This window comes from Babylonia areolata, chromosome 27 (assembly GCF_041734735.1).
Source record: "Babylonia areolata isolate BAREFJ2019XMU chromosome 27, ASM4173473v1, whole genome shotgun sequence".
Taxonomy (NCBI): Eukaryota; Metazoa; Mollusca; class Gastropoda; order Neogastropoda; family Buccinidae; genus Babylonia; species Babylonia areolata.
Window position 1 is genome coordinate 41,688,240 of NC_134902.1, and position 26,617 is coordinate 41,714,856.

The 26,617-nt window shown below is 47.7% G+C and overlaps 1 protein-coding gene across 5 annotated transcripts in view; it reads right to left on the reverse strand.

The window, feature by feature from the left end:
• The window catches only part of LOC143301269 (CD151 antigen-like), an 85,003-nt gene that overhangs the window by 29,623 nt on the left and 28,763 nt on the right, over positions 1–26,617 (reverse strand). The window contains exon 1 of one of the 5 annotated variants that reach the window (XM_076615428.1): positions 13,056–13,159. The exons of 2 other annotated variants lie outside the window; for them this stretch is intronic. Coding sequence is in view for 1 of the 3 variants with exons in the window: in XM_076615425.1 (XP_076471540.1) it covers positions 24,503–24,509 (7 nt within the window). In the remaining 2 variants the exon portion in view is untranslated. Of the gene's footprint in view, positions 1–13,055; positions 13,164–24,502; positions 24,633–26,617 lie in introns of those variants that run through there. 2 more of the 5 variants (XM_076615425.1, XM_076615429.1) reach the window with 2 other exon arrangements.

Below are 26,617 nucleotides of genomic sequence, written 5' to 3' on the forward strand. Positions count from 1 at the left end.
ACAACAAAGTAAAAAATAGATCTAGTAAAACCATGTGTGCTGGGTTCCACAACAAAGTAACAAAGAGATCTAGTACAACCATGTGTGCTGGGTTCCACAACAAATGAACAAAGAGATCTAGTACAACCATGTGTGCTGGGTTCCACAACAAATGAACAAAGAGATCTAGTACAACCATGTGTGCTGGGTTCCACAACAAATGAACAAAGAGATCTAGTACAACCATGTGTGCTGGGTTCCACAACAAAGAAACAAAGAGATCCAGTAAACCCATGTGTGCTGGGTTCCACAACAAATGAACAAAGAGATCTAGTAAAACCATGTGTGCTGGGTTCCACAACAAAGGAATTTCAATTAAGAGATAGCCACGTCATGGGCGGCTGCGTGGTTCCATGACAGTGGAACACAGAAAAAGTCCAGCCATATGGGCTGATCCCACAACACAGACAGTGGAACACAGAAATAGTCCAGCCATGTGGGGCTGATCCCACAACACGGACAGTGGAACACAGAAATAGTCCAGCCATATGGGCTGATCCCACAACACGGACAGTGGAACACAGAAATAGTCCAGCCATGTGGGGCTGATCCCACAACACGGACAGTGGAACACAGAAATAGTCCAGCCATATGGGCTGATCCCACAACACAGACAGTGGAACACAGAAATAGTCCAGCCATATGGGCTGATCCCACAACACAGACAGTGGAACACAGAAATAGTCCAGCCATGTGGGGCTGATCCCACAACACAGACAGTGGAACACAGAAATAGTCCAGCCATGTGAGGCTGATCCCACAACACAGACAGTGGAACACAGAAATAGTCCAGCCATGTGAGGCTGATCCCACAACACAGACAGTGGAACACAGAAATAGTCCAGCCATGTGAGGCTGATCCCACAACACAGACAGTGGAACACAGAAATAGTCCAGCCATATGGGCTGATCCCACAACACAGACAGTGGAACACAGAAATAGTCCAGCCATATGGGCTGATCCCACAACACAGACAGTGGAACACAGAAATAGTCCAGCCATGTGAGGCTGATCCCACAATACAGACAGTGGAACACAGAAATAGTCCAGCCATATGGGCTGATCCCACAACACAGACAGTGGAACACAGAAATAATCCAGCCATATGGGCTGATCCCACAACACAGACAGTGGAACACAGAAATAGTCCAGCCATATGGGCTGATCCCACAACACGGACAGTGGAACACAGAAATAGTCCAGCCATATGGGCTGATCCCACAACACGGACAGTGGAAGACAGAAATAGTCCAGCCATGTGGGGCTGATCCCACAACACGGACAGTGGAAGACAGAAATAGTCCAGCCATATGGGGCTGATCCCACAACACGGACAGTGGAAGACAGAAATAGTCCAGCCATGTGGGGCTGATCCCACAACACAGACAGTGGAACACAGAAATAGTCCAGTCATGTGGGGCTGATCCCACAACACAGACAGTGGAACACAGAAATAGTCCAGCCATGTGGGGCTGATCCCACAACACAGACAGTGGAACACAGAAATAGTCCAGCCATGTGGGGCTGATCCCACAACACGGACAGTGGAACACAGAAATAGTCCAGCCATATGGGCTGATCCCACAACACGGACAGTGGAACACAGAAATAGTCCAGCCATGTGGGGCTGATCCCACAACACGGACAGTGGAACACAGAAATAGTCCAGCCATATGGGCTGATCTCACAACACAGACAGTGGAACACAGAAATAGTCCAGCCATATGGGCTGATCCCACAACACAGACAGTGGAACACAGAAATAGTCCAGCCATGTGGGGCTGATCCCACAACACAGACAGTGGAACACAGAAATAGTCCAGCCATGTGAGGCTGATCCCACAACACAGACAGTGGAACACAGAAATAGTCCAGCCATGTGAGGCTGATCCCACAACACAGACAGTGGAACACAGAAATAGTCCAGCCATGTGAGGCTGATCCCACAACACAGACAGTGGAACACAGAAATAGTCCAGCCATATGGGCTGATCCCACAACACAGACAGTGGAACACAGAAATAGTCCAGCCATATGGGCTGATCCCACAACACAGACAGTGGAACACAGAAATAGTCCAGCCATGTGAGGCTGATCCCACAATACAGACAGTGGAACACAGAAATAGTCCAGCCATATGGGCTGATCCCACAACACAGACAGTGGAACACAGAAATAATCCAGCCATATGGGCTGATCCCACAACACAGACAGTGGAACACAGAAATAGTCCAGCCATATGGGCTGATCCCACAACACGGACAGTGGAACACAGAAATAGTCCAGCCATATGGGCTGATCCCACAACACGGACAGTGGAAGACAGAAATAGTCCAGCCATGTGGGGCTGATCCCACAACACGGACAGTGGAAGACAGAAATAGTCCAGCCATATGGGGCTGATCCCACAACACGGACAGTGGAAGACAGAAATAGTCCAGCCATGTGGGGCTGATCCCACAACACAGACAGTGGAACACAGAAATAGTCCAGTCATGTGGGGCTGATCCCACAACACAGACAGTGGAACACAGAAATAGTCCAGCCATGTGGGGCTGATCCCACAACACAGACAGTGGAACACAGAAATAGTCCAGCCATGTGGGGCTGATCCCACAACACGGACAGTGGAACACAGAAATAGTCCAGCCATGTGGGGCTGATCCCACAACACGGACAGTGGAACACAGAAATAGTCCAGCCATGTGGGGCTGATCCCACAACACAGACAGTGGAACACAGAAATAGTCCAGCCATGTGGGCTGATCCCACAACACGGACAGTGGAACACAGAGTTAGTAAAGCCATGAGAACCGAGAAGTGGCGTAATAAGGCAGAAACTGAGAAAGAGTGCAAGCCTAACCCACAGCTGACACCCCACCCCACCCCACCCCCCAAAAAACCCTTTCATTTTGAACTATTTCATTATGATTGCGCTATTGTCGCGTTGTAAACATACGATACAAGAGCGGTTTCTTCAAGACCACACACACTCTCTGTCTCTCAATGTCTGTCACACACACACACACACACATGCGCGCGCGCGGGCGTTCCTCTCCCCTCCCTCTCTCCCCACACACGCGGTGGGTGAGACAGATATCTCTAGAAATAGGCAGACAGAGGCAGAAAGACAGACAAGTGAAACCTGCACTCAAATATCCAGTCAGAAAAGACTTCACTGCCATTTTCTGGTGCGCGAAAAAAGGATACAGAGAGAGATCCGCAGATAAACGAGGAACAGCAGAGAGAGAGAGAGAGAGGGTAATGATTCTTTTCTGAACAGACAGACAAACAGAACAGACAGATGGTGATGACTGTTGTGTGAACAGATATCCTCAGTCCCACAAAACAAAGAAGCGTGGTCTGTTGTCAAGTGCTTCCACCTGTGACACTGGCTGGATACTCCCACTGACCTGTCCTTCTCCACACACACACACACACACACACCTGTCCTGCACACACACACACACACACACACACACACACACACCTCACCACCTCCCCGCCCACTCCCATCGTCCTGCACACACACACACACACACACACACACACACACACACACACACACCTCCCCAACTCCCCAACCACTCCAATCGTCCTACACACACACACACACACACACACGCACACACATCTGTCCTACACACACACACACACACATACACACACACACACACATCACCAACTCCCCAACCACTCCCATCGTCCTACACACACACACACACACACACACGCACACGCACACACACCTGTCCTACACACACACACACACACACACGCACACACACCTGTCCTACACACACACACACACACACACACACACTATTGGCAAACACAAACGACCGCTCCCATGCCGGAAATGTGGCATGACGTGTTGCCTGAGGCTTGTTGTCACAGATAATTGGGCCATTGTTGGTGTCAGCTATTTTGGGGGACGGTTTCTGGTCTTTCCTATCCCCCTTCACTCCCCTTTTATTTAAAGAATAATCATCATCATCATCATAATCTCCTATGCCGTGACCCATTTCAAAGAAAAGAAAAAAACGATTCCACCCTGAATCTTCCTGACTAATCACTGATGTAGATTTAGATCATATATATATATATATATGTTATGTGTGTGTGTGTGTGTGTGTGTGTGTGTGTGTAAAGAAAGTTGACAGACATGTCTCCTGGTTCACAGCAAGGGATGATTTCCACACGTGCACATTCATTCTTTTCAGCACACACACACATACACACACACACATACACACACACACATACACACACACACATACACACACACACATACACACGTATAACCTATAAACAGGTGTGGAGAGAGAGTGATGGATTACAGGAAGAAAGGAAGGGCACAGAGAAGAAACAAAAAAACTAACAGAGAAACAGTGAAAAAACAAAGAAACTAACAGAGAAACAGTGAAAAAACAAAGAAACTAACAGAGAAACAGTGAAAAAAACAAAGAAAGTAACAGAGAAACAGTGAAAAAAAACAAAGAAACTAACAGAGAAACAGTGAAAAAAACAAAGAAACTAACAGAGAAACAGTGAAAAAAACAAAGAAACTAACAGAGAAACAGTGAAAAAAACAAAGAAAGTAACAGAGAAACAGTGAAAAAAACAAAGAAACTAACAGAGAAACAGTGAAAAAAAACACAGAAACTAACAGAGAAACAGTGAAAAAAACAAAAAAAATAACAGAGAAACAGTGGAAAAAACAAAGAAACTAACAGAGAAACAGTGAAAAAAACAAAAAAACTAACAGAGAAACAGTGGAAAAAACAAAGAAACTAACAGAGAAACAGTGGAAAAAACAAAGAAACTAACAGAGAAACAGTGGAAAAAACAAAGAAACTAACAGAGAAACAGTGGAAAAAACACAGAAACTAACAGAGAAACAGTGAAAAAAACAAAGAAACTAACAGAGAAAAGTGAAAAACAAAGAAAGAAACTAACAGAGAAACAGTGAAAAAACAAAGAAACTAACAGAGAAACAGTGAAAAAACACAGAAACTAACAGAGAAACAGTGAAAAAACAAAGAAACTAACAGAGAAACAGTGAAAAAAACAAAGAAACTAACAGAGAAACAGTGAAAAAAACACAGAAACTAACAGAGAAACAGTGAAAAACAAAGAAAGAAACTAACAGAGAAACAGTGAAAAAACAAAGAAACTAACAGAGAAACAGTGAAAAAACAAAGAAACTAACAGAGAAACAGTAGAAAAAAACAAAGAAACAGAGAAACAGTGAAGAAACAAAGAAACTAACAGAGAAACAGTAGAAAAAAACAAAGAAACAGAGAAACAGTGAAGAAACAAAGAAACTAACAGAGAAACAGTGAAGAAACAAAGAAACTAACAGAGAAACAGTGCAGTGGTGGTGCTGTGGGTGGAGGGTCGTCATTGACACAAACAGGAAAAGAAAGTGCACCCAGCCTGCCAGCACAGCCCGTCCCCAGGGACTGATGTCACAAACTGCTGGAATCAAGACAAAACGCCTTGAATATCGCCCTGTCTTGTGCTCAGGTCTATTGATAATAACAACAATAATAATAACACAGGCTTAAAAAGCGCAGCACACCCACCTCAGATGGGGGTCACCGCGCTTTACAATAAAATATACAAATTTCAGACTAAGTGACGTGTGTCATAATTATCTCCCTTTTCTTATCCGGGGCAGTGAGAGCTGGACAGTGCTGAAATAGTGCTGAAAGAAATATATTGTATTCCTGGCGTTCAGCCGAAACTTGTAGACACTGGCAAAATCCACATTTCTTCCCCTGCACTCCTCTGTGGGACTGACGGAGGGAACGCCCTCGCCTTGTGAACACTACTCACTCCGTCTTGCGGCAAAAAAAGAAAAAAAAGAAAAAAAAAGTGGGTGTTATTGCCTTGACACCAATTTCTTCATTTCGTGGGCATGAGAGGGTTTCAAAGTGACTTTTAAAGATTTCAGAACGCACGGTCTTCACAAGTTTCGGTTTCAGTTCTGGAGACGATAAGCCCGAGGCAGAGGCTTGGGTCAAACATGTTACCAGCATTCCTGAAGCCCCGTGTTCAGCTGATGAGTCCGGCAGACTCCACAGACATCTAGTCCAACACCTTCAGACATGATGTAATACATATATATCACAAATACAGCAGGTGATGTTTCACACGTTAACACCGTCAGCTTCTGATAGTAGCCATTGCATTTCTTTTGGGTCTGAAACTGTGAAAGACACTCAGGCAGGCCTGGTTAAGCTTTATAAACACTGTAGTTCAGTTTTAATATGCAGTCATTTCCATCTCTATTCGTTGCTGGGTTTAATAATGATCATGATGTTGATGACGATGATAATGACAATGTTAATAATAACAATATAGTCTCACTTTTTTTCTCCGCAATTTGCAAAGCCAGTGTCAAACTGCAAGCAACAGTGATTCAGGATCGACACAAAATGCGATGTTCACCCAGATGAACAGTAGTCAAGGGGCATGAGAACCGCGAGGGTGGACGTATCTTGATGTGATGAACTGTGGCAATTGTCCTTCAAGCTTTGACGGTCAGTGAAACCCAATGTGTTCTAATAAAAACCTTCTTTGTTTTCGACTGTGCAGTTGGTGTTGTTGTTGTCGTTGGTATTGATCTGTGAACTGAGGTCGAAATTGACTTTTTAGTTACGCGCGCGCGCGCGCGCGTGTGTGTGTGTGGGGAGAGAGAGAGAGGCTTTGACATGTTAATGTCATTGGCCATGAGGTCCTTATGACATAAACAAAAAAGCGAGAGAGAGAACGAGAGAGAGAGAGAGAGAGAGAGAGAGAGAAAGAGGGGGAGAGGGGGAGAAAGAGGGAAAAACAGAAAAACAGACAGACAGAAATACAGCGAAACACACACAAAGAGCAACAGCAGACTTGGGGATGGGGGGCACACATGCCAGACCATTTGTAGATCTATCTCTTCTAATGTCAAAGTCCATCGATAAACAGCCGACAGCCAGACATGACACGGACAACACTCAACACAGCACTGTATCAAAACACGTGGATATAGATATACCGTCCATCCACACAGCTTGTCGACCAAGTCTTTGTCCCCGTGTCTAGAAAGAAGGCGGTACGAACAGAACGGCAAGTCTGGCTGTGATGTTATCAGCTGAACTTAGCAGGGCCGGCATCACGGAGTGTCCACACAATGGTCAGCTCGTGTGACGGCCCGCTGGTCAGTGCAGTGTGAGGCCTGTGGTTACCTCGAGAGGGCAGTTTGTTCTCTCTGGTCATTCTCTGTATTTTAGTATGCTATTTCATGCCTATTCTATTCATATCCTTTAACTGATTTTGTGCTGCACATGTATGGCTGTGATGATGTATGTATGATTTACTCAGTTACCTTTTAAAGGTTTCTGTTTTGTTTTTTTGTTGTTGTTTTTTTTTTTGTTATCTACTGTGATTATTTATTGTACGCATGGGTTGCCATCGAAACATTTTATGTCTTTTATGTATACATGTTGAATGACTGTGATTTCCGTGTATTATTTATGTGTTTTACATCACAAATGAATTTCTCTTGTTGTGATAATAAAGTATTCTGTAATCTGTAATGCACACATATTTGTAGCTCTACATGATAATCATAACTATAAATGGGAAGCTGAATAATCAAGCAGCAATATAACTGAGAGAGACAGAGAGTGACAGAGACAGAGCGAGAGACAGACAGACAGACAGTGCGAGAGAGACAGACAGAGCGAGAGAGAGAGAGACAAAGACAGAGAGAGAGAGAGAGACAGAGAGACAGACAGTCATAGAGAGACAGAGAGAGGGAGACAGACAGACAGACAGCGAGAGTTGACAGGATCTTTCCAACTCCAAACGTTCTTATCTTTAGGTCGGTGGTCAAGGGAAGAAAAAAGTCGGCCACTCCTCTGGTCAGCCAACGTTATATGCCACTGGTCAGTGTGGGGGTGGGGTGGGGTGGGGTGGGAAATATCGGAAGGGGGTGGAGGGCCAGGTCAGTGAGTCAGTGTGGGGGTGGGGTGGGGTGGGGTGGGGTGGAGGCGTGTCGGAAGGGGGTGGAGGGCCAGGTCAGTGAGTCGGTGTGGGGTGGGGTGGGGTGAGGGCGTGTCGGAAGGGGGTGGAGGGCCAGGTCAGTGAGTCAGTGTGGGGGTGGGGTGGGGTGAGGGCGTGTCGGAAGGGGGTGGAGGGCCAGGTCAGTGAGTCAGTGTGGGGGTGGGGTGGGGTGAGGGCGTGTCGGAAGGGGGTGGAGGGCCAGGTCAGTGAGTCAGTGTGGGGGTGGGGTGGGGTGGGGTGGGGTGAGGGCGTGTCGGAATGGGGTGGAGGGCCAGGTCAGTGAGTCAGTGTGGGGTGGGGGCGTGTCGGAAGGGGGTGGAGGGCCAGGTCAGTGAGTCAGTGTGGGGTGGGGTGGGGTGAGGGCGTGTCGGAAGGGGGTGGAGGGCCAGGTCAGTGTGGGGTGGGGTGAGGGCGTGTCGGAAGGGGGTGGAGGGCCAGGTAACTACTGACCCCTTTGGCTCGTGTCACTGGACCCCACTCTGGCTCTGTGTGAGTGTGTGTGAGTGTGTGTGTGTGTGTGTGTGTGTGTGTGTGTGTGTGTGAGTGTGAGTGTGTGTGTGTGTGTGTGTGTGTGTGTGTGTGTGTGTGTGTGTGAGTGTGTGTGTGTGTGTGAGTGTGTGTGAGTGTGTGTGAGTGAGTGTGTGTGTGTGAGTGTGTGTGTGTGTGTGAGTGTGTGTGTGTGTGTGTGTGTGAGTGTGTGTGCGTGTGTGTGTGTGTGTGTGTGTGCGTGTGTGTGTGCGTGTGTGTGTGTGTGCGTGTGTGTGTGTGTGTGTGTGTGTGTGTGTGAGTGTGTGTGTGTGTGTGTGTGTGAGTGTGTGTGCGTGTGTGTGTGTGTGTGTGCGTGTGTGTGTGTGCGTGTGTGTGTGTGAGTGTGTGTGTGTGTGAGTGTGTGTGTGTGTGTGTGTGTGTGTGTGTGTGTGTGTGTGTGTGTTCTCTCTCTCTCTCTCTTTCTCTTTGTGTTTGTGTGTGTGTGTGGTTGTGTGTGTTCTCTCTCTCTCTCTTACTGTGCCAGTGTGTGTGTGTGTGTGTGTGTGTGTGTGTGTGTGTGTGTGTGTGAATAGAATAGAATAGAATAGATTTTACTGTCATGAAACCGTAAGGTTTATAAGACACAAGTGCAATGGTAAATGAATGAATGAATGAAAAGCACACAATTAATCAATCAGTTAATACAGTAAATTGCAACAGCATTCATAAACAAATTTTCCTAATCTTGTTTGTTTATATTCATCATCTGTTAGCATCACCTGACTGGGAATATTTCCTGTGTTATTCGAATTTTGAATATCTTTTAAAAATTGTTGCCTTAAGGTTTTGTATTTAATACAATGATCAAGAAGATGGATTTCGTCTTCCAGGATGTTACACTTGTTGCACAATCTGTCTTCTTGTGGAATATTTAAATATCTAGCTTTCTCAATCTTTAGGTCATGCGCGCTTATTCTGAGTTTCGTTAAAGCTTGTCTGTGTTTTGTATCTGATATATTTAAAAGATAGGTTTCAGTTTTGTACTCTGCTACAATCGTATTGTAAAATTTTCGCTTTAATGTTTTTTTTCTCTTTTATCTTTCCAGTATTTGATATATTCATTTTCTAATTTTTGACTCACTTGTGTAAACAAAGTGAGTCTATGTTTTAACCCGGTGTTCGGTTGTGTGTGTGTGTGTGTGTGTGTGTGTGTGTGTGTGTGTGTGTGGTAAACTTTAACATTGACATTTTCTCTGCAAATACTTTGTCAGTTGACACCAAATTAGGCATAAAAATAGGAAAAATTCATTTCTTTCCAGTCATCTTGTTTAAAACAATATTGCACCTGTGAGATGGGCACAAAAAATAAAAAAAGAAGCCAAATTATATGCAAACTGCATTTACTGTTATATTTATATTTTTTGTATTATCTAAACTTGGCACTTTGATCTGATATTCGACACAACAACAAGAGCAGTCATTATTATCATTTTTTGTTCAAACAGGAACTTCTTTTGCTAAGCATGGAAGTTTTATTTATTTTGCAAACGTTTTGGTGCAGATAGTAAAAAAGGGAAATTAATCTGTAATCAATGCTAGGGGACTTAATTTGCTTTAAACTGATCTTTCTCATCTTAAACATTACATTTTGAAATTATACTCAATACATAAAAAGCTTGTGTGTTTTACTCTCAGTGTACAGGGCTTTCACTGTGTTCATTCGCCCAAGTGGTCTTTTTCGGAAAATACTAAAATCAATACGACGAGTGGACTTTACAGATCTATTGGCTGAGCCCTGAAAGTCATGGGCAAAAATCAATTGCTATGCATATTTATACACATTCAAAGCGCGTGCTCATATTCTTCGCGAACGCGAACGACGCCATTTTGTTTCAAGTTGTTGACCTGCCCGTTCAATCCTATATTCAATGGACAATACACGATAACATGTGATGGAAAGTTGGAGAAGGAGACCGTTAAATATTTATTCAAAGAAAGATTTGTGAACGCCTCATCACTTACTGGATTATGCCCCAAACTGCCATAAAAATATCCACAGAATCAGTCGGAATTCACAGTTAAAAATTGTAAACCATGCGAGTTAATACCCTTGAATTGATCACGATGCAACGAAAAAATTTCCTGTCTTGACTTTTCTCAAAATGAAGTCATTTTCACTTCTTACGACGTTTAGAAGTACTTGTACTTGGCTCTACATATTATTACTTTAACTAAATACTAAATTTTCATATCAACTTTAAAACTATAAAACTAGAATGAACATAAAAGAGAAATTGAATCGACCGTGTCGTACTACATTCCCGGCGGGTGTAACTAAACTTGTACATCTATCTAGATCTAGATAAAACGGCTAAATGTTGCAGTGTGATTGCGGCGATAGCCACGTCTCCTTTACAGCGGACTTAAAAAGAATTTTTAATTGCCCGTAAAGATTTTTTTAATGCCCAAGATACACCAGAATAATATGATTTTAACAGCGTTCCCACTGCGAATACCGCAATTGATTTATCACCCTTTAAAAAAGTATGTTAAAAAATTAAATTTTAGAACGTCAGTTAAGGAGCCACGATAGTGTAATGGGTAAGACAGCTTCTTCTCACCCGAACACGCGGGGTTCGAATCTGGTTAGGACTTTTTTTTCTTTCTTTTTTTTTTAACCCGAAGCTTTATAATAACAAATACAGAACACATTTTAACGATTAGATTTTTTTTTTTAAAGTGTATCACAAGTGAGTCTTGAAGGCCTTGCCTCTTGTTTTATATATTTCAGTCTATGTACACTGAATGTGAATTGGTTTTTCCAAATAGGATCAAGGCCTAGAGACACAGAGAGGAACAGACAGACAGACACAGAGAGGAACAGACAGACAGACACAGAGAGGAACAGACAGACAGACACAGAGAGGAACAGACAGACAGACACAGAGAGGAACAGACAGACAGACAAAATCCGAAAGAAACTGTGGCAGACACAGAGAGGAAGAGATGGGTGGGGAGGAGGAGAGAGAAGCCGATGAGACAGACAGACAGACAGAGACACAGACAGACATGACAAGCTGTGATATGTGACAAGAGGGGAGGGATTGGGAGGGGAAGGGGAGTGATGGGAAGGGAGGGGTGTAGGGGGGGTATGTGGGGCAGGATGCAGTCTGACAGACATGACTCCACAAGACAGGACACTGCGTCACAAGACAGGACACTGGTCACAAGACAGGAGACAGGACACTGCGTCACAAGACAGGACACTGCACCACAAGACAGGACACTGCACCACAAGACAGGACACTGCATCACCAGACAGGACACTGGTCACAAGACAGGACACTGCACCACAAGACAGGAGACAGGACACTGCGTCACAAGACAGGACACTGCACCACAAGACAGGAGACAGGACACTGCGTCACAAGACAGGACACTGCACCACAAGACAGGACACTGCGTCACAAGACAGGACACTGCGTCACAAGATAGGACACTGCGTCACAAGATAGGACACTGCATCACAAGACAGGACACTGCGTCACAAGACAGGACACTGCTTCACATCACAAACAGGACACTGCATCACAAGACAGGACACTGCTTCACATCACAAGACAGGACACTGCATCACAAGACAGGACACTGCGTCACAAGACAGGACACTGCGTCACATCACAAGACAGGACACTGCTTCACAAGACAGGACACTGCGTCACAAGACAGGACACTGCGTCACAAAACAGGACACTGCATCACAAGACAGGACACTGCATCACAAGACAGGACACTGCATCACATCACAAACAGGACACTGCATCACAAGACAGGACACTGCATCACAAGACGGGACACTGCATCACAAACAAACCATAATAAAAGGGCTTGGAACAAAGCACGACCCAAACCCCCACCCCCCACCATTCATCTACAGCTCTCTCTCTTGTAACATGGTGAACTCGAAATCCTTGCACAGAGAGAGAGAGAGAGAGAGAGAGAGAGAGAGAGCATGCGTTTGAATGTGAAGAGTTCATGTTTCAGAGTGAATACTGCACATGCAAGATATTGTTCATGAAAGGTTGTCGTGCTGGGTCACGTAAGTATTACCAATCCAGGTGGGTTTTTTGGGTTTTTTTTTCCAAAGGCGAGTTCTGAAGTGCTTTTTTTTCCTTTTGAGAGAGCCACTCGTATCAAGTCATCAGCTCTGAGTTATCGAAAATGGGCAGAAACGACAGCCATGGCATTGGTTTGTAGGCCTGTGTCAAAGTGACAGTGATTTCATACTTGTGGTATTCTATTTGTACTTACTCTCTTCCAACTCCTTTACCTCACATCCCTGTCTTCACTTCCCTTCCTCTCCCTGTCCCACGTCTGCTGGTGTTAGACCCCCTCCCCCCGCCCCCTCCGGGTCACACACACACACACACACACACACACACACACACACACACACACACACACACACACACACTCGGATACAGAGAAAACTCACCGACCTTAAGCCAGGCCCATTCAAATACTCCGACGGCGACCAAATGAAAGAGAAGAACAACGTTGCACCGACCGACACACACTGTTTTACGGTTTCCTAATCCACCATGACACACACAATGCACACCTCAAACGACACGAAAGTCTTCTCGCTTTCAAGATTTCGCCTTAGCTCGTAGGAAATAGAATCACGGCAGCTTCGGTATCGCCAAGCACTATGTAATTTGAGGCAAATCTCACAGCCACAATGTCCTAAAAACCTCAACACTATGTAATTCAAGGCAAACAGCACTGTCACAATGTCCTAAAAACCTCAACACTATGTAATTCAAGGCAAATCTCACTGCCACAATGTCCTAAAAACCTCAACACTATGTAATTCAAAGCAAATCTCACTGCCACATTGTCCTAAAAACCTCAACACTATGTAATTCAAGGCAAATCTCACTGCCACAATGTCCTAAAAACCTCAACACTATGTAATTCAAGGCAAATCTCACTGCCACAATGTCCTAAAAACCTCAACACTATGTAATTCAAAGCAAATCTCACTGCCACATTGTCCTAAAAACCTCAACACTATGTAATTCAAAGCAAATCTCACTGCCACAATGTCCTAAAAACCTCAACACTATGTAATTCAAGGCAAATCTCACTGCCACAATGTCCTAAAAACCTCAACACTATGTAATTCAAAACAAATCTCACTGCCACATTGTCCTAAAAACCTCAACACTATGTAATTCAAAGCAAATCTCACTGCCACATTGTCCTAAAAACCTCAACACTATGTAATTCAAAGCAAATCTCACTGCCACATTGTCCTAAAAACCTCAACACTATGTAATTCAAAACAAATCTCACTGCCACATTGTCCTAAAAACCTCAACACTATGTAATTCAAAGCAAATCTCACTGCCACATTGTCCTAAAAACCTCAACACTATGTAATTCAAAGCAAATCTCACTGCCACAATGTCCTAAAAACCTCAACACTATGTAATTCAAGGCAAATCTCACTGCCACATTGTCCTAAAAATCTCAACACCAAACTTCCCCTTTAACGTGCAGGTATGACGCCTCTGGCACCCCACTTCCCCCTTTAACGTGCAGGTATGACGCCTCTGGCACCCCACTTCCCCCTTTAACGTGCAGCTATGACGCCTCTGGCACCCCACTTCCCCCTTTAACGTGCAGCTATGACGCCTCTGGCACCCCACTTCCCCCTTTAACGTGCAGGTATGACGCCTCTGGCACCCCACTTCCCTTTAACGTGCAGGTATGACGCCTCTGGCACCCCACTTCCCCCTTTAACGTGCAGGTATGACGCCTCTGGCACCCCACTTCCCCCTTTAACGTGCAGGTATGAGGCCTCTGGCACCCCACTTCCCCCTTTAACGTGCAGCTATGACGCCTCTGGCACCCCACTTCCCCCTTTAACGTGCAGGTATGACGCCTCTGGCACCCCACTTCCCCCTTTAACGTGCAGGTATGACGCCTCTGGCACCCCACTTCCCCCTTTAACGTGCAGCTATGACGCCTCTGGCACCCCACTTCCCCCTTTAACGTGCAGCTATGACGCCTCTGGCACCCCACTTCCCCCTTTAACGTGCAGGTATGACGCCTCTGGCACCCCACTTCCCCCTTTAACGTGCAGGTATGACGCCTCTGGCACCCCACTTCCCCCTTTAACGTGCAGGTATGACGCCTCTGGCACCCCACTTCCCCCTTTAACGTGCAGCTATGACGCCTCTGGCAAACAGGTTCGTGAATGGACGCACCCTCGCACAACCTTAAAGATTAACTGGCACCGCGCACACGACACACCCTGTCTGTCTTGTGTCTGTCCACTGGACCTTTGCTGGTGGGAGGTACAGTGGAACTAATTCACCCGTGTGACGGGCTTTCCTCTTTTGTCTCACAGCGACGTACAGGCGCATGAAATTGTGCTTGCTTTGTTTTAGGTAGGTATACTTACTAAATACACACACACACACACACACACACGCATATATATATATATATATATATATATATCATGATTATGCGGTAGAGAAGGGGTGGTGGGGGAGGAGGGTTTGACTCACTTTGAAGTGTATTCTGTGTGTATTTACTGCATACATGTCATCCATGTTGTTTTCTGTGCGTGTTATATTATATATATATATGTATATATATATATATATATATAGTGTGTGTGTGTGTGTGCGCGCGCGTGTGTGTATGTGTGCGCGCGCGCAAATATATAAAATCATATACTGACACACACACACAGAGACAGACAGACAGACAGACAGAGTGGACAGACAGACAGACAGAGAGAGTGGACAGACAGACAGAGAGAAGGGGGGAAAGAGAGGGAGAGTGAGGCAGACAGCCAGCCCAACAGATGGTGGCCTACCCTACAAGGTTACAAACCTAACAGCCATGCAACTTCCACCTGGCTGCTTTTTGTCCTCTTGAAGGGTGTGTGTGTGTGTGTGTGTGTGTGTGTGTGTGTGTGTGTGTGTGTGGAGGGGTGTTGGGGGGAGGGGAGAGGAGGATGGAGGTGAAGGGGGGGGGGGTGAGAGGGGAAAAAAAGAGCATCGTTTCCTTGTACAACTGGCGGGGTAAAGAGAGGTGTGTATGTGTGTGTGTGTGTGTGTGTGTGTGTGTGCGCGCGCGCGCGTGCGTGCGTGTGTGTGTGTATGTGTGAATGTGCGTGTGTATGTGCATATGCAGATAAAGACAGAGACGGAGAGAAACAGAAAGAGAAGGAGAAAGAAAGGAATAATGAAAGGAAGAAAGAAAGGAAAAAGCAGACCGAACGATCGACAGGGAACGATACAAAGACAGCATGGCAAAATGACAGACAGAAAGACAGAGCGACTCTCTCTCTCTTGGTCACACACACACACACACACACACACACACAGACACACCTATTTGTGTTCCACATGTACGCACTGTTGCAAGCTTCACGGTGTGGCATATTCTTTTATGTAAGTTAATGAAAGAGAGAGACTGATACAGACACAGCGAGAGGGCCATGCACAGAGACAGACAGACATCAGAGAGAGACAGACAGACAGAGACATGGACAAAGAGAGTGAGAGAGAGAGAGAGAGAGACAGGGGAACAGAGAGGGGTGGAGAGAGAGATGCGAGAGACTTGGAGAGGCAGCCAAGCAGAGAGAGAGAAAGAGGGAGAGAGAGGGACGGAGAGAGAGGGGGGGGGGGGGGGAGTGATTAGAGGGAAACGGATAGGGAGAAAGATGGAGACAGAGAGAAAAACAACTTATGAATGTGAATTTTTGTGTTTGCAAGAATGGGATTTTTTGTGTTCTTTTGACAGCACTGTGTTTATCTGTAGAGTATGTGTTAATGGCGCGCTGCTGTGCACAAAGGCGCCAGGTTGTGCGAGGCCAACAGGACTGCTGCAGCTGTTCAGAAGAGGCAGGCCAGAAAGTCACGGGCAAACAAGCTCCCTGACAATGATATGCCTGTCTTTGTCTGCCCCAACTGTCAGCGGACATTTCGTGCGCAGATTGGACTATTCAGCCATCTGCGCACTCACAGATAGATTCATGAGCATCCTTCCCCCCACCCCACCACCACCCTCCCCCCATCCCCCATCCCCCATCTCGATGACAACGATGGTCATCATCGATCTCGATGGACACACCACCATGTGTAAATACAGCATTACACTGCCCACCGGGCAGCACATGAAATGAAGATTTTGTCTCAGTTGTCTTGCCTTGCCGAAGAGGGAGAGATTCAAGATTCAAAAACTTTATTACTCAAGGATAAAGATTTTAGGCATTGCCTTGTCTTCCAATCTGTCCTTGTGAGAAGACAGGGAGAGAAGAGAGGGGGGCGGGGGATGGGGAGGGAGGGAGAGAAAGAAAGAAAGAAAGAAAGAGAGAGAGAGAGAGACAGGCAGACAGGCAGGATGGCAGAGAGACAGAGACAGACACAGAGGGACGGACAAGCATGGAAACTTGGCCTCTGCTCACAGGAAAGATTAGTGGGCCAGACAAAGGGAGATCAGCCATGCAAGTAAAACGGAAGTGCTTCAAGTTTCCAACAAAAACCAGGTGCACGCTCTTCATCAAATAAATAAGCCTGGAGATGTGTGTGTGTAGGGGGGAGGGGGGGGGTGAGGGGAGAAGGAGCGGGGGAGGGGGCAGAGGGGTGCGTGCAAAGGAGGAGGGGAGGGGGAGGGGAGGGGCTGATTTCAAACAGAATGAGAACAGACCCTACACTACCACATCCTATGGCAGGGAAATCCCCCTACGCTTTCACATGAATCCTATATTTCACTGCCCTCGGTCCTGCGTCCTGGATCCTAGCTGGTCAGTCAGTCAGTCCGTCAGTCAGTCCGATAGTCCGTCCGTCCGTCAGTCAGTTAGTCCGTCAGCTAGTGTAAGATACTACTGAGTAGCCAAATACTTTGTTTCTTGGCTCCGAGTTTAAAAGAGAACATACTGACGTGTATCTGTACGTGTACTAGTGCGCGCGCGCGCGCGCGCGCGCGTGTGTGTGTGTGTGTGTGTGTGTGTGTGTGTATGTGTGTGTGTGTCAGAGAGACAGAGAAGTGTGAAAAACAACGAGAAAAAATACGCCACAAAAAAGAAGAAGAAGCAGAAAAAAGAGGGAAAGAAAGAAAGAAATCATGTCGAATAATCCTGATTTGAAAATGTTATTTCCTCCTTTCCTTCTTTTTCTTCTATTCGTTTTTTTTTTGGTGATTTCGTCAGTAAATCTCTGCCTCCCCCTCCCTCCCTTCCCCACCCCCTCTTCTACACCATCCCTTTCTTTCCTTCTTTCTTCTCTTCTTTCTGTTTTCCAATGAATACCTCCCTCCCCCCCCCAACCCACTCCCCCCCCCACCCCCCCCGCACAGTGTGCCTCTCACTGCAGTGTCGGCCACAAAGCCACCAGGCATGAGTGGTGTGCTGATGTCTTCCTCACACCGGTGTCACGCTTCCAAGGACGCCCCAAGTTAACTCCACGGAGTCATTCTGGGGGAAGGACAAATATGACTCCAATGAGGAGTTAGTCAGGGAAAACTCCATCCCTTGCCCTGAAATGGCTCCAAACCTTTAATAATTATAGATAGATAGATAGACAGATAGATACATACATACATACACAGACAGACAGACAGATGGATAGATAGACAGACAGACAGACAGATAGAAAGAAAGATCGATAGACACTGATTAATTAAGTACAAATTGTAGTTGGGAGACTGCATGTTTGCACACACACACACACACACACACACACACACACACACACATATATATATATAGAGAGAGAGAGAGAGAGAGAGAGAGAGAGAGAGAGAGAATCTTGGTCAATCCCAAGTTTAAAAAAAACCTTGGGATTGACCAAGATTCTATTTTAGTCCCCTGAGATTTTTTATCCCTTGCAACGGGCCCCCATTGGCCGTGTCTTGTCATTTTAAAGTGCAGATTTTAAAACAATTTTACGTTTGTTTTATCTATTTGCCTGGTTTTTCTTGCCATGTTCTGCTCAAGTTGGTTATTGGCAGACATTTTCCTTTTTTGTAAAAGAGTTCCTGCCGAGCAATTGGTAATTTCTCCTTGTTTGAGTAGTGGTTTCTCTCTGATTCGCTGTCAAGAGCGGGTAGCAAGCCCGATGAGCACTCACAAGTGCGAAACAGCTGTCGCTTGCTGTGCAAATCAACCTTCATTTTGGAGGTACTTCGGACCAACATGAGCAAATGAGGAGTTTTTTGAACCACCACCTAGCCCAAACACAAATACAGTTTTGAAGGTTAAAGAATTAACCAAGACCTTTTTGGTGTGATCTCCATTCCATTATGTAAATACATAGACATCTGGGCCTGGATTTAATATCTATCTATCTACCTATCTATCTATCTATCTATCTATCTATCTATCTATATATATATATCTGAATAAGAAATGCTGGTTAACTCTTTCCTTACGAACGGCGAAAGAGACGACGTTAACAGCGTTTCACCTCAATTACCATCATCAAAATATTACAAGCGGAAGGCTCTTATACTGAAGACGTGAATGTTGACAAAGAATACCACAATTCTGACGACGGAAGCTAAAGGTTGGGTCATTCAGACACCCACTGGACATCCGAGGGGTCTGTGTAGAGGAGAAGAGAGGGCTGGCCGTACTGAGTGAGTTAATGCATTGCTATTTACACCTCTGTAGTGTTTGTGTACATCACCCCTTCATGACGGATCATGGCCTTTCTACTGAACAAAGTATCTGTATCCAGATTAAGGGCTGACGGTGGAAAGCCTGGACAGTGCAGCCTGACTGATGCTCGCCGTGCTGGAGTCATCTCCAGCCCCCCACCCCCCCTCCTCCCCCACGGAGAAAATAGGGCTGACGTGTGGAAAGCCTGGGCAGTGCAGCCTGACTGATGCTCGCCGTGCTGGAGTCATCTCCAGCCCCCCACCCCCCCTCCTCCCCCACGGAGAAAATAGGGCTGACGTGTGGAAAGCCTGGACAGTGCAGCCTGACTGATGCTCGCCGTGCTGGAGTCATCTCCAGCCCCCCACCCCCCCCTCCTCCCCCACGGAGAAAATAGGGCTGACGTGTGGAAAGCCTGGGCAGTGCAGCCTGACTGATGCTCGCCGTGCTGGAGTCATCTCCAGCCCCCCCCCCCCCTCCTCCCCCACGGAGAAAATAGGGCTGACGTGTGGAAAGCCTGGGCAGTGCAGCCTGACTGATGCTCGCCGTGCTGGAGTCATCTCCAGCCCCCCACACCCCCCTCCTCCCCCACGGAGAAAATAGGGCTGACGTGTGGAAAGCCTGGGCAGTGCAGCCTGACTGATGCTCGCCGTGCTGGAGTCATCTCCAGCCCCCCACCCCACCCCCTCCTCCCCCACGGAGAAAATAGGGCTGACGTGTGGAAAGCCTGGGCAGTGCAGCCTGACTGATGCTCGCCGTGCTGGAGTCATCTCCAGGCCCCCCCACGGACAATTTTCTCCTCTTTCTTCTTCCTTCGTGGGCTGCAACTCCACGCGAGTGGGCTGTTTACGTGCAAGACCGTTTTTACCCCGCCAACAAGACAGCCAAAACTCCGTTTTCGGAGGTGTGTGTGCTGTGTATATTCTTGTTTCCATAACCTACCGGACGCTGATGTGGATTACAAGATCTTTAACGTGCGAATTTCATCTTCTGCTTGCGTATACGCACGAATGTTGGGTACTATAGCAGGTCTGGGAGATCGAAAACAAATCTCCACCAGGCGCCATTACCGAGACTTGAACCCGGGACCCTCAGATTAAAAATCCAACGCTTTAACCACTCGGCTATAGCGCCCGACAATGAATGTCCGTCCCCAGGGAACGAACCCAGGTGCCTCAACTCCACATCACGTCACATCCCCGAGTCTGCTCGCCTTCCTCTGTTAGGTGCCGGGGCCCATAAAGATTCCTTCTTTATTGCCGTCCTCCTTGTATCACCCCCTCCCTCGTTCCCCATCCCCTGTTCCCAAGGAGGGAGAGAAAGGTAAAAGGGCTTTCCATCCACAACTGTTTCTTTCTATACTATGTACGTCAGCCTGTCTCTTGCTTTGCTCACTTGGTGCTCGTCTAGAGCTCTCTCCCTCTTTCTCTCTTTCTCTCTCTTGCTTTGCTCACTTGGTGCTCGTCTAGAGCTCTCTCCCTCTTTCTCTCTCTCTCTCTTGCTTTGCTCACTTGGTGCTCGTCTAGAGCTCTCTCACTCTCCCTCTCTCTCTCTTGCTTTGCTCACTTGGTGCTCGTCTAGAGCTCTCTCCCTCTCCCTCTCTCTCTCTTGCTTTGCTCACTTGGTGCTCGTCTGGAGCTCTCTCTCTCTCTCCCTCTTTCTGTGTGTGTGTGTGTGTGTGTGTGTGTGTGTGTGTGTGTGTGTGTGTGTGTGTGTGTGTGAAATTTAAAAAAAGAGAAAGGCGGACATACGGACACATACACAGACAGAGAGATAGAGGTGTGTGGAAGGGGGAGGGGGTGGGGGGGAGATGGACAGAGCGTGAGCGACAGACAGGCACAGACAGACAGACAGGCACAGACAGACAGACAGACAGACAGGTCTACACAAACTGACAAAGATACAAAGACGGACAGACAACTGAGAGAGATCCATTTTATGTAAGTGGCTGGGGTTATATATGTCGACATCAAAGGTGCATGGGAGACAGTGCATGTTAAAATGAATCCACTTTCCAATATCTCTTTCCCTTTTCCTCTTTTTTTTTCATGACACATCAAGGTAACTATGCTTCGGGCTAAGCAATCTACGTCAGTGGGGGAATACTTCACATACTAAATTATTACAATTCCTTTGCGTAGCATACCTTGCATATTAAAATGATCATACTGTCTTTCTTCGCGTGAGACATAAAAAATGCATTTATGATTTTATAAAATTATAAATATTGCATGCTAAAAAAGACTATTATTTTCTTTGATTACATTGGACAAATACCTTACATGCTAAAAAGATCAAACATTCTTTCTTTCTTCTCCTTCTTCATTTTCTTTCAAAAGAGGAAAAAAAAGCCTTACCATGCTTTGGGCTCCATCATCATAAACTGCGGGATACACAACACGCCAAAGTGACAGCCTTCTATCTGCATACCAGATGTGACGGTACTTTCTCTGACAGCAGGTCTGCTTATTAACTTGGGGAAGGAGGGGGGTGGTGGCTTGGGGTCTAGGGGGACCCTGGAGGATGGAGGATGGAGGAGGGGGGGGGTCTAGGGGGACCCTGGAGGATGGAGGATGGAGGAGGGGGGGGGTCTAGGGGGACCCGGGAGGATGGAGGAGGGGGGGGGGTCTAGGGGGACCCGGGAGGATGGAGGAAGGGGGGGGTCTACGGGGACCCGGGAGGATGGAGGAGGGGGGGGTCTAGGGGGACCCTGGAGGATGGAGGATGGAGGAGGGGGGGGGTCTAGGGGGACCCGGGAGGATGGAGGAGGGGGGGGGTTTAGGGGGACCCGGGAGGATGGAGGAGGGGGGGGGTCTACGGGGACCCGGGAGGATGGAGGAGGGGGGGGTCTAGGGGGACCCTGGAGGATGGAGGATGGAGGAGGGGGGGTCTAGGGGGACCCTTGAGGATGGAGGATGGAGGGGGGGGGTCTAGGGGGACCCGGGAGGATGGAGGAGGGGGGGGGTCTAGGGGGACCCGGGAGGATGGAGGAGGGGGGGTCTAGGGGGACCCGGGAGGATGGAGGATGGAGGAGGGGGGGTCTAGGGGGACCCGGGAGGATGGAGGAGGGGGGGTCTAGGGGGACCCGGGAGGATGGAGGAGGGGGGGGGGGTCTAGGGGGACCCGGGAGGATGGAGGAGGGGGGTCTAGGGGGACCCGGGAGGATGGAGGGGGGGGGGGTCTAGGGGGACCCGGGAGGATGGAGGAGGGGGGGTCTAGGGGGACCCTTGAGGATGGAGGATGGAGGGTGGGGGTCTAGGGGGACCCGGGAGGATGGAGGATGGAGGGGGGTGGTCTAGGGGGACCCGGGAGGATGGAGGATGGAGGGGGGGGGTCTAGGGGGACCCGGGAGGAGGGAGGGAGGGGGGGTCTAGGGGGACCCGGGAGGATGGAGGATGGAGAGGGGGTCTACCCGGGAGGATGGAGGAGGGAGGAGGGGGGGTCTAGGGGGACCCTGGAGGATGGAGGAGGGGGGGTCTAGGGGGACCCGGGAGGATGGAGGATGGAGGGGGGGGGCTAGGGGGACCCGGGAGGATGGAGGATGGAGGAGGGGGGGTCTAGGGGGACCCGGGAGGATGGAGGATGGAGGGGGGGGTCTAGGGGGACCCGGGAGGATGGAGGATGGAGGGGGGGGGGTCTAGGGGGACCCTGGAGGAGGGGGGATCTAGGGGGTCCCGGGAGGATGTGATTTAGGACGGCATCTTATCTCCCACCTACCTATTGAACACAGCCAGCTACGTGTGGTCGAAATGTTGTTAAAACAGAGAGAGTGGGAGAGAGACAGAGAGAGTGGGAGAGAGACAGAGAGAGTGGGAGAGAGACACAGAGAGTGGGAGAGAGACACAGAGAGAGTGGGAGAGAGACAGAGTGGGAGAGAGACACAGAGAGTGGGAGAGAGACACAGAGAGAGTGGGAGAGAGACAGAGAGAGTGGGAGAGAGACACAGAGAGTGGGAGAGAGACACAGAGAGAGTGGGAGAGAGACAGAGAGAGTGGGAGAGAGACACACAGAGTGGGAGAGAGACACAGAGAGAGTGGGAGAGAGACAGAGAGAGAGAACGAGAGGGGTGGGGAGGGGGAGACAGAGAGGGGGGGTGAGAGAGAGGAGGGGGTACAGACAGAGAGGGGGTGGGATAGAAAGAGAGAGAGAGAGAGGTCAGTGGGGGGGGGGGGCGGGGGGGGGGGACAGAGTGAGAGACAGAGAGTGGGGGAGACAGAGAGAGGGGGAGACAGTAGTTGGCGGGGGGGAGGGGGGCGGGGGGGGACAGACAGAGGGTGGGGGTGAGAGAGAAAGAGAGGGGAGAGAGAGTGGGGGCTAGACAGAGAGAGGGGAGGGGACAGAGTGGGAGACATACAGAGTGGGGGAGAGAAAGAAAGAGAGGGAGAGAGAGAAAGAGAGTGGGGGAGAGACAGAGAGAGAGGGACAGAAAGAAAGACAGGGGAGAGACAGAAAGAGAGGAAGAGAGAGAGAGGGGGGGAGGGAGAGAAACAGAAAGAGAGGGAGAGAGAGAAAGAGAGGAGAGAGACAGAAAGGGAGGAGAGAGAGAGAGAGAGAGGGAGAGAGAGAGAGGGGAGAGACAGAGAGGGAGGGGGGGAAGAGAGTGGGGGAGAGACAGAGAGGGAAGGACAGAGGGGGAGAGACAGGGAGAGAGAGGGAGATGGGACAGACTCACTGAAACAGATGGAAAGGAAGAGAGAGAGACGGGGGAGAGGGGGAAGGTGGGGTTGGTGGGGGGAGGGGGGGCAGAGAAGGCGGGAAGCGAAACGAAAGAGACGGGGACAGAGAGAAGGTGTGTGAGCGCGCGCCATTTTCTATTCTGTTCAATCATTTTTTTGACACATAGAGTTTAAATGAGGAGATGAAGAAGAGAAAGAATAACATCTATAGATACACGTGGCGCAACACAGTCTGAGAGAGAGAGAGAGAGAGAGAGAGAGAGAGAGAGAGAGATTTACTTTCAATGTGTTCGAAAGACAAGTACGGTGTTCTACAGTTCTTTCCGAAGCAGAGAATTGCTGAAACCCTACAAACCATCTCCTCAGTGTTCTTGTACCACACACACACACACACACACACACACACACACACACTGTTTTCCCTCCAAGACGCCTTAGATGCAATTCTTGTGATTAAACCACAAAATGTACACACATACACTGACAATGATACAGCACGCCTAAAGTATTGATATTTGCACACGTCCCTGATAACACCCCCACCCTACCCCCCTTTACAAATCAGAAATAACAGTAATCTCTCACCCTCCATGATTCCTTTTGTCGCTCCAAGCAACACCAGCACAGCACACCACACCACACACACACACAGCCTCCAGCGGCGAACAGACCTTCAGCTTTAAAACTTCAATTTCAGCAGCAGGGGGAACAAAACGCTATGTACCCCCCCCCCCCCCCCACACACACACACACACAACACACGCGCACGCGCGCGCGCGCACTTCCACACAGTCTGCAAAATCAGGGTGTCCCTGTCACAGTGAGCCCTGCTAAACGGCACCAACCGGCTTGCCGTTTTAACAGCCCCCCCCCCCCCCCGGCCCCCCATGATTCTCCTTCCTTTCCCTTCCTCTCCCCCTTCCCAGTCCGTTTGCCTCCCTGCAATCTTTCTTTCTTTTTGAAATGGTTCTGAGGGGGAAACAAAAAGTGCTGGTGGATGCTTCACATCTGCAGGTCAGCATCCAAGTTGGTTTCTGTTTCTCTCTTGTTGTACCCCCACCCTGTGTGTGTGTGTGTGTGTGTGTGTGTGTGTGTGAGTGTGTGTGTGTGTGTGTGTGTGTGTGTGTGTGTGTGTGTGTGTGTGTGTGTGTATTTGTGTACGAACAGTTATATATACACACATATGCACACAGCCATTTGACTGAGACAGACAGAGACGCGGATAAACAGAGAAAATATGACAGTACTCCGAGAACTATTTTGGGACCCATCCTCAAACAGAGGGCCTTTCAAAGATAAACCTGACTCAGCCGTGTGATTCTTTTAGTAATGCAAATAGCAGGAAACTTGATTCTGCCGTGTGATTCTTTTAGTAATGCAAATGGCAGGAAACTTGATTCTGCCGTGTGATTCTTTTAGTAATGCAAATAGCAGGAAACTTGATTGAGCCGCGAGATTCTTTTAGTAATGCAAATGGCAGGAAACTTGATTCTGCCGCGAGATTCTTTTAGTAATGCAAATAGCAGGAAACTTGATTGAGCCGTGAGATTCTTTTAGTAATGCAAATGGCAGGAAACTTGATTCTGCCGTGTGATTCTTTTAGTAATGCAAATAGCAGGAAACTTGATTGAGCCGCGAGATTCTTTTAGTAATGCAAATGGCAGGAAACTTGATTCTGCCGTGTGATTCTTTTAGTAATGCAAATGGCAGGAAACTTGATTCTGCCGTGTGATTCTTTTAGTAATGCAAATGGCAGGAAACTTGATTCTGCCGTGTGATTCTTTTAGTAATGCAAATGGCAGGAAACTTGATTCTGCCACGTGATTCTTTTAGTAATGCAAATGGCAGGAAACAGAATCGACCACAAGTGAAACAGGAAAGTCAGTAAATCACCGCCATCCACTGAAACAGGAAAGTCAGTAAATCACCACCATCCACTGGAAACAGGAAAGTCAGTAAATCACCACCATCCACTGGAAACATGAAAGTCAGTAAATCACCACCATCCACTGGAAACAGGAAAGTCAGTAAATCACCACCATCCACTGGAAACAGGAAAGTCAGTAAATAACCACTATCCACTGAAGTCAGTAAATCGCCACCATCCACTGGAAACAGGAAAGTCAGTAAATAACCACCATCCACTGAAGTCAGTAAATCACCACCATCCACTGGAAACAGGAAAGTCAGTAAATAACCACCATCCACTGGAAACAGGAAAGTCAGTAAATAACCACTATCCACTGAAGTCAGTAAATCGCCACCATCCACTGGAAACAGGAAAGTCAGTAAATAACCACCATCCACTGAAGTCAGTAAATCACCACCATCCACTGGAAACAGGAAAGTCAGTAAATAACCACCATCCACTGGAAACAGGAAAGTCAGTAAATAACCACTATCCGCTGAAGTCAGTAAATAACCACCATCCACTGGAAACAGGAAAGTCAGTAAATAACCACTATCCACTGAAGTCAGTAAATAACCACCATCCACTGGAAACAGGAAAGTCAGTAAATAACCACTATCCACTGAAGTCAGTAAATAACCACTATCCACTGAAGTCAGTAAATAACCACTATCCACTGAAGTCAGTAAATAACCACCATCCACTGGACACAGGAAAGTCAGTAAATCACCACCATCCACTGGAAACATGAAAGTCAGTAAATAACCACCATCCACTGGAAACAGGAAAGT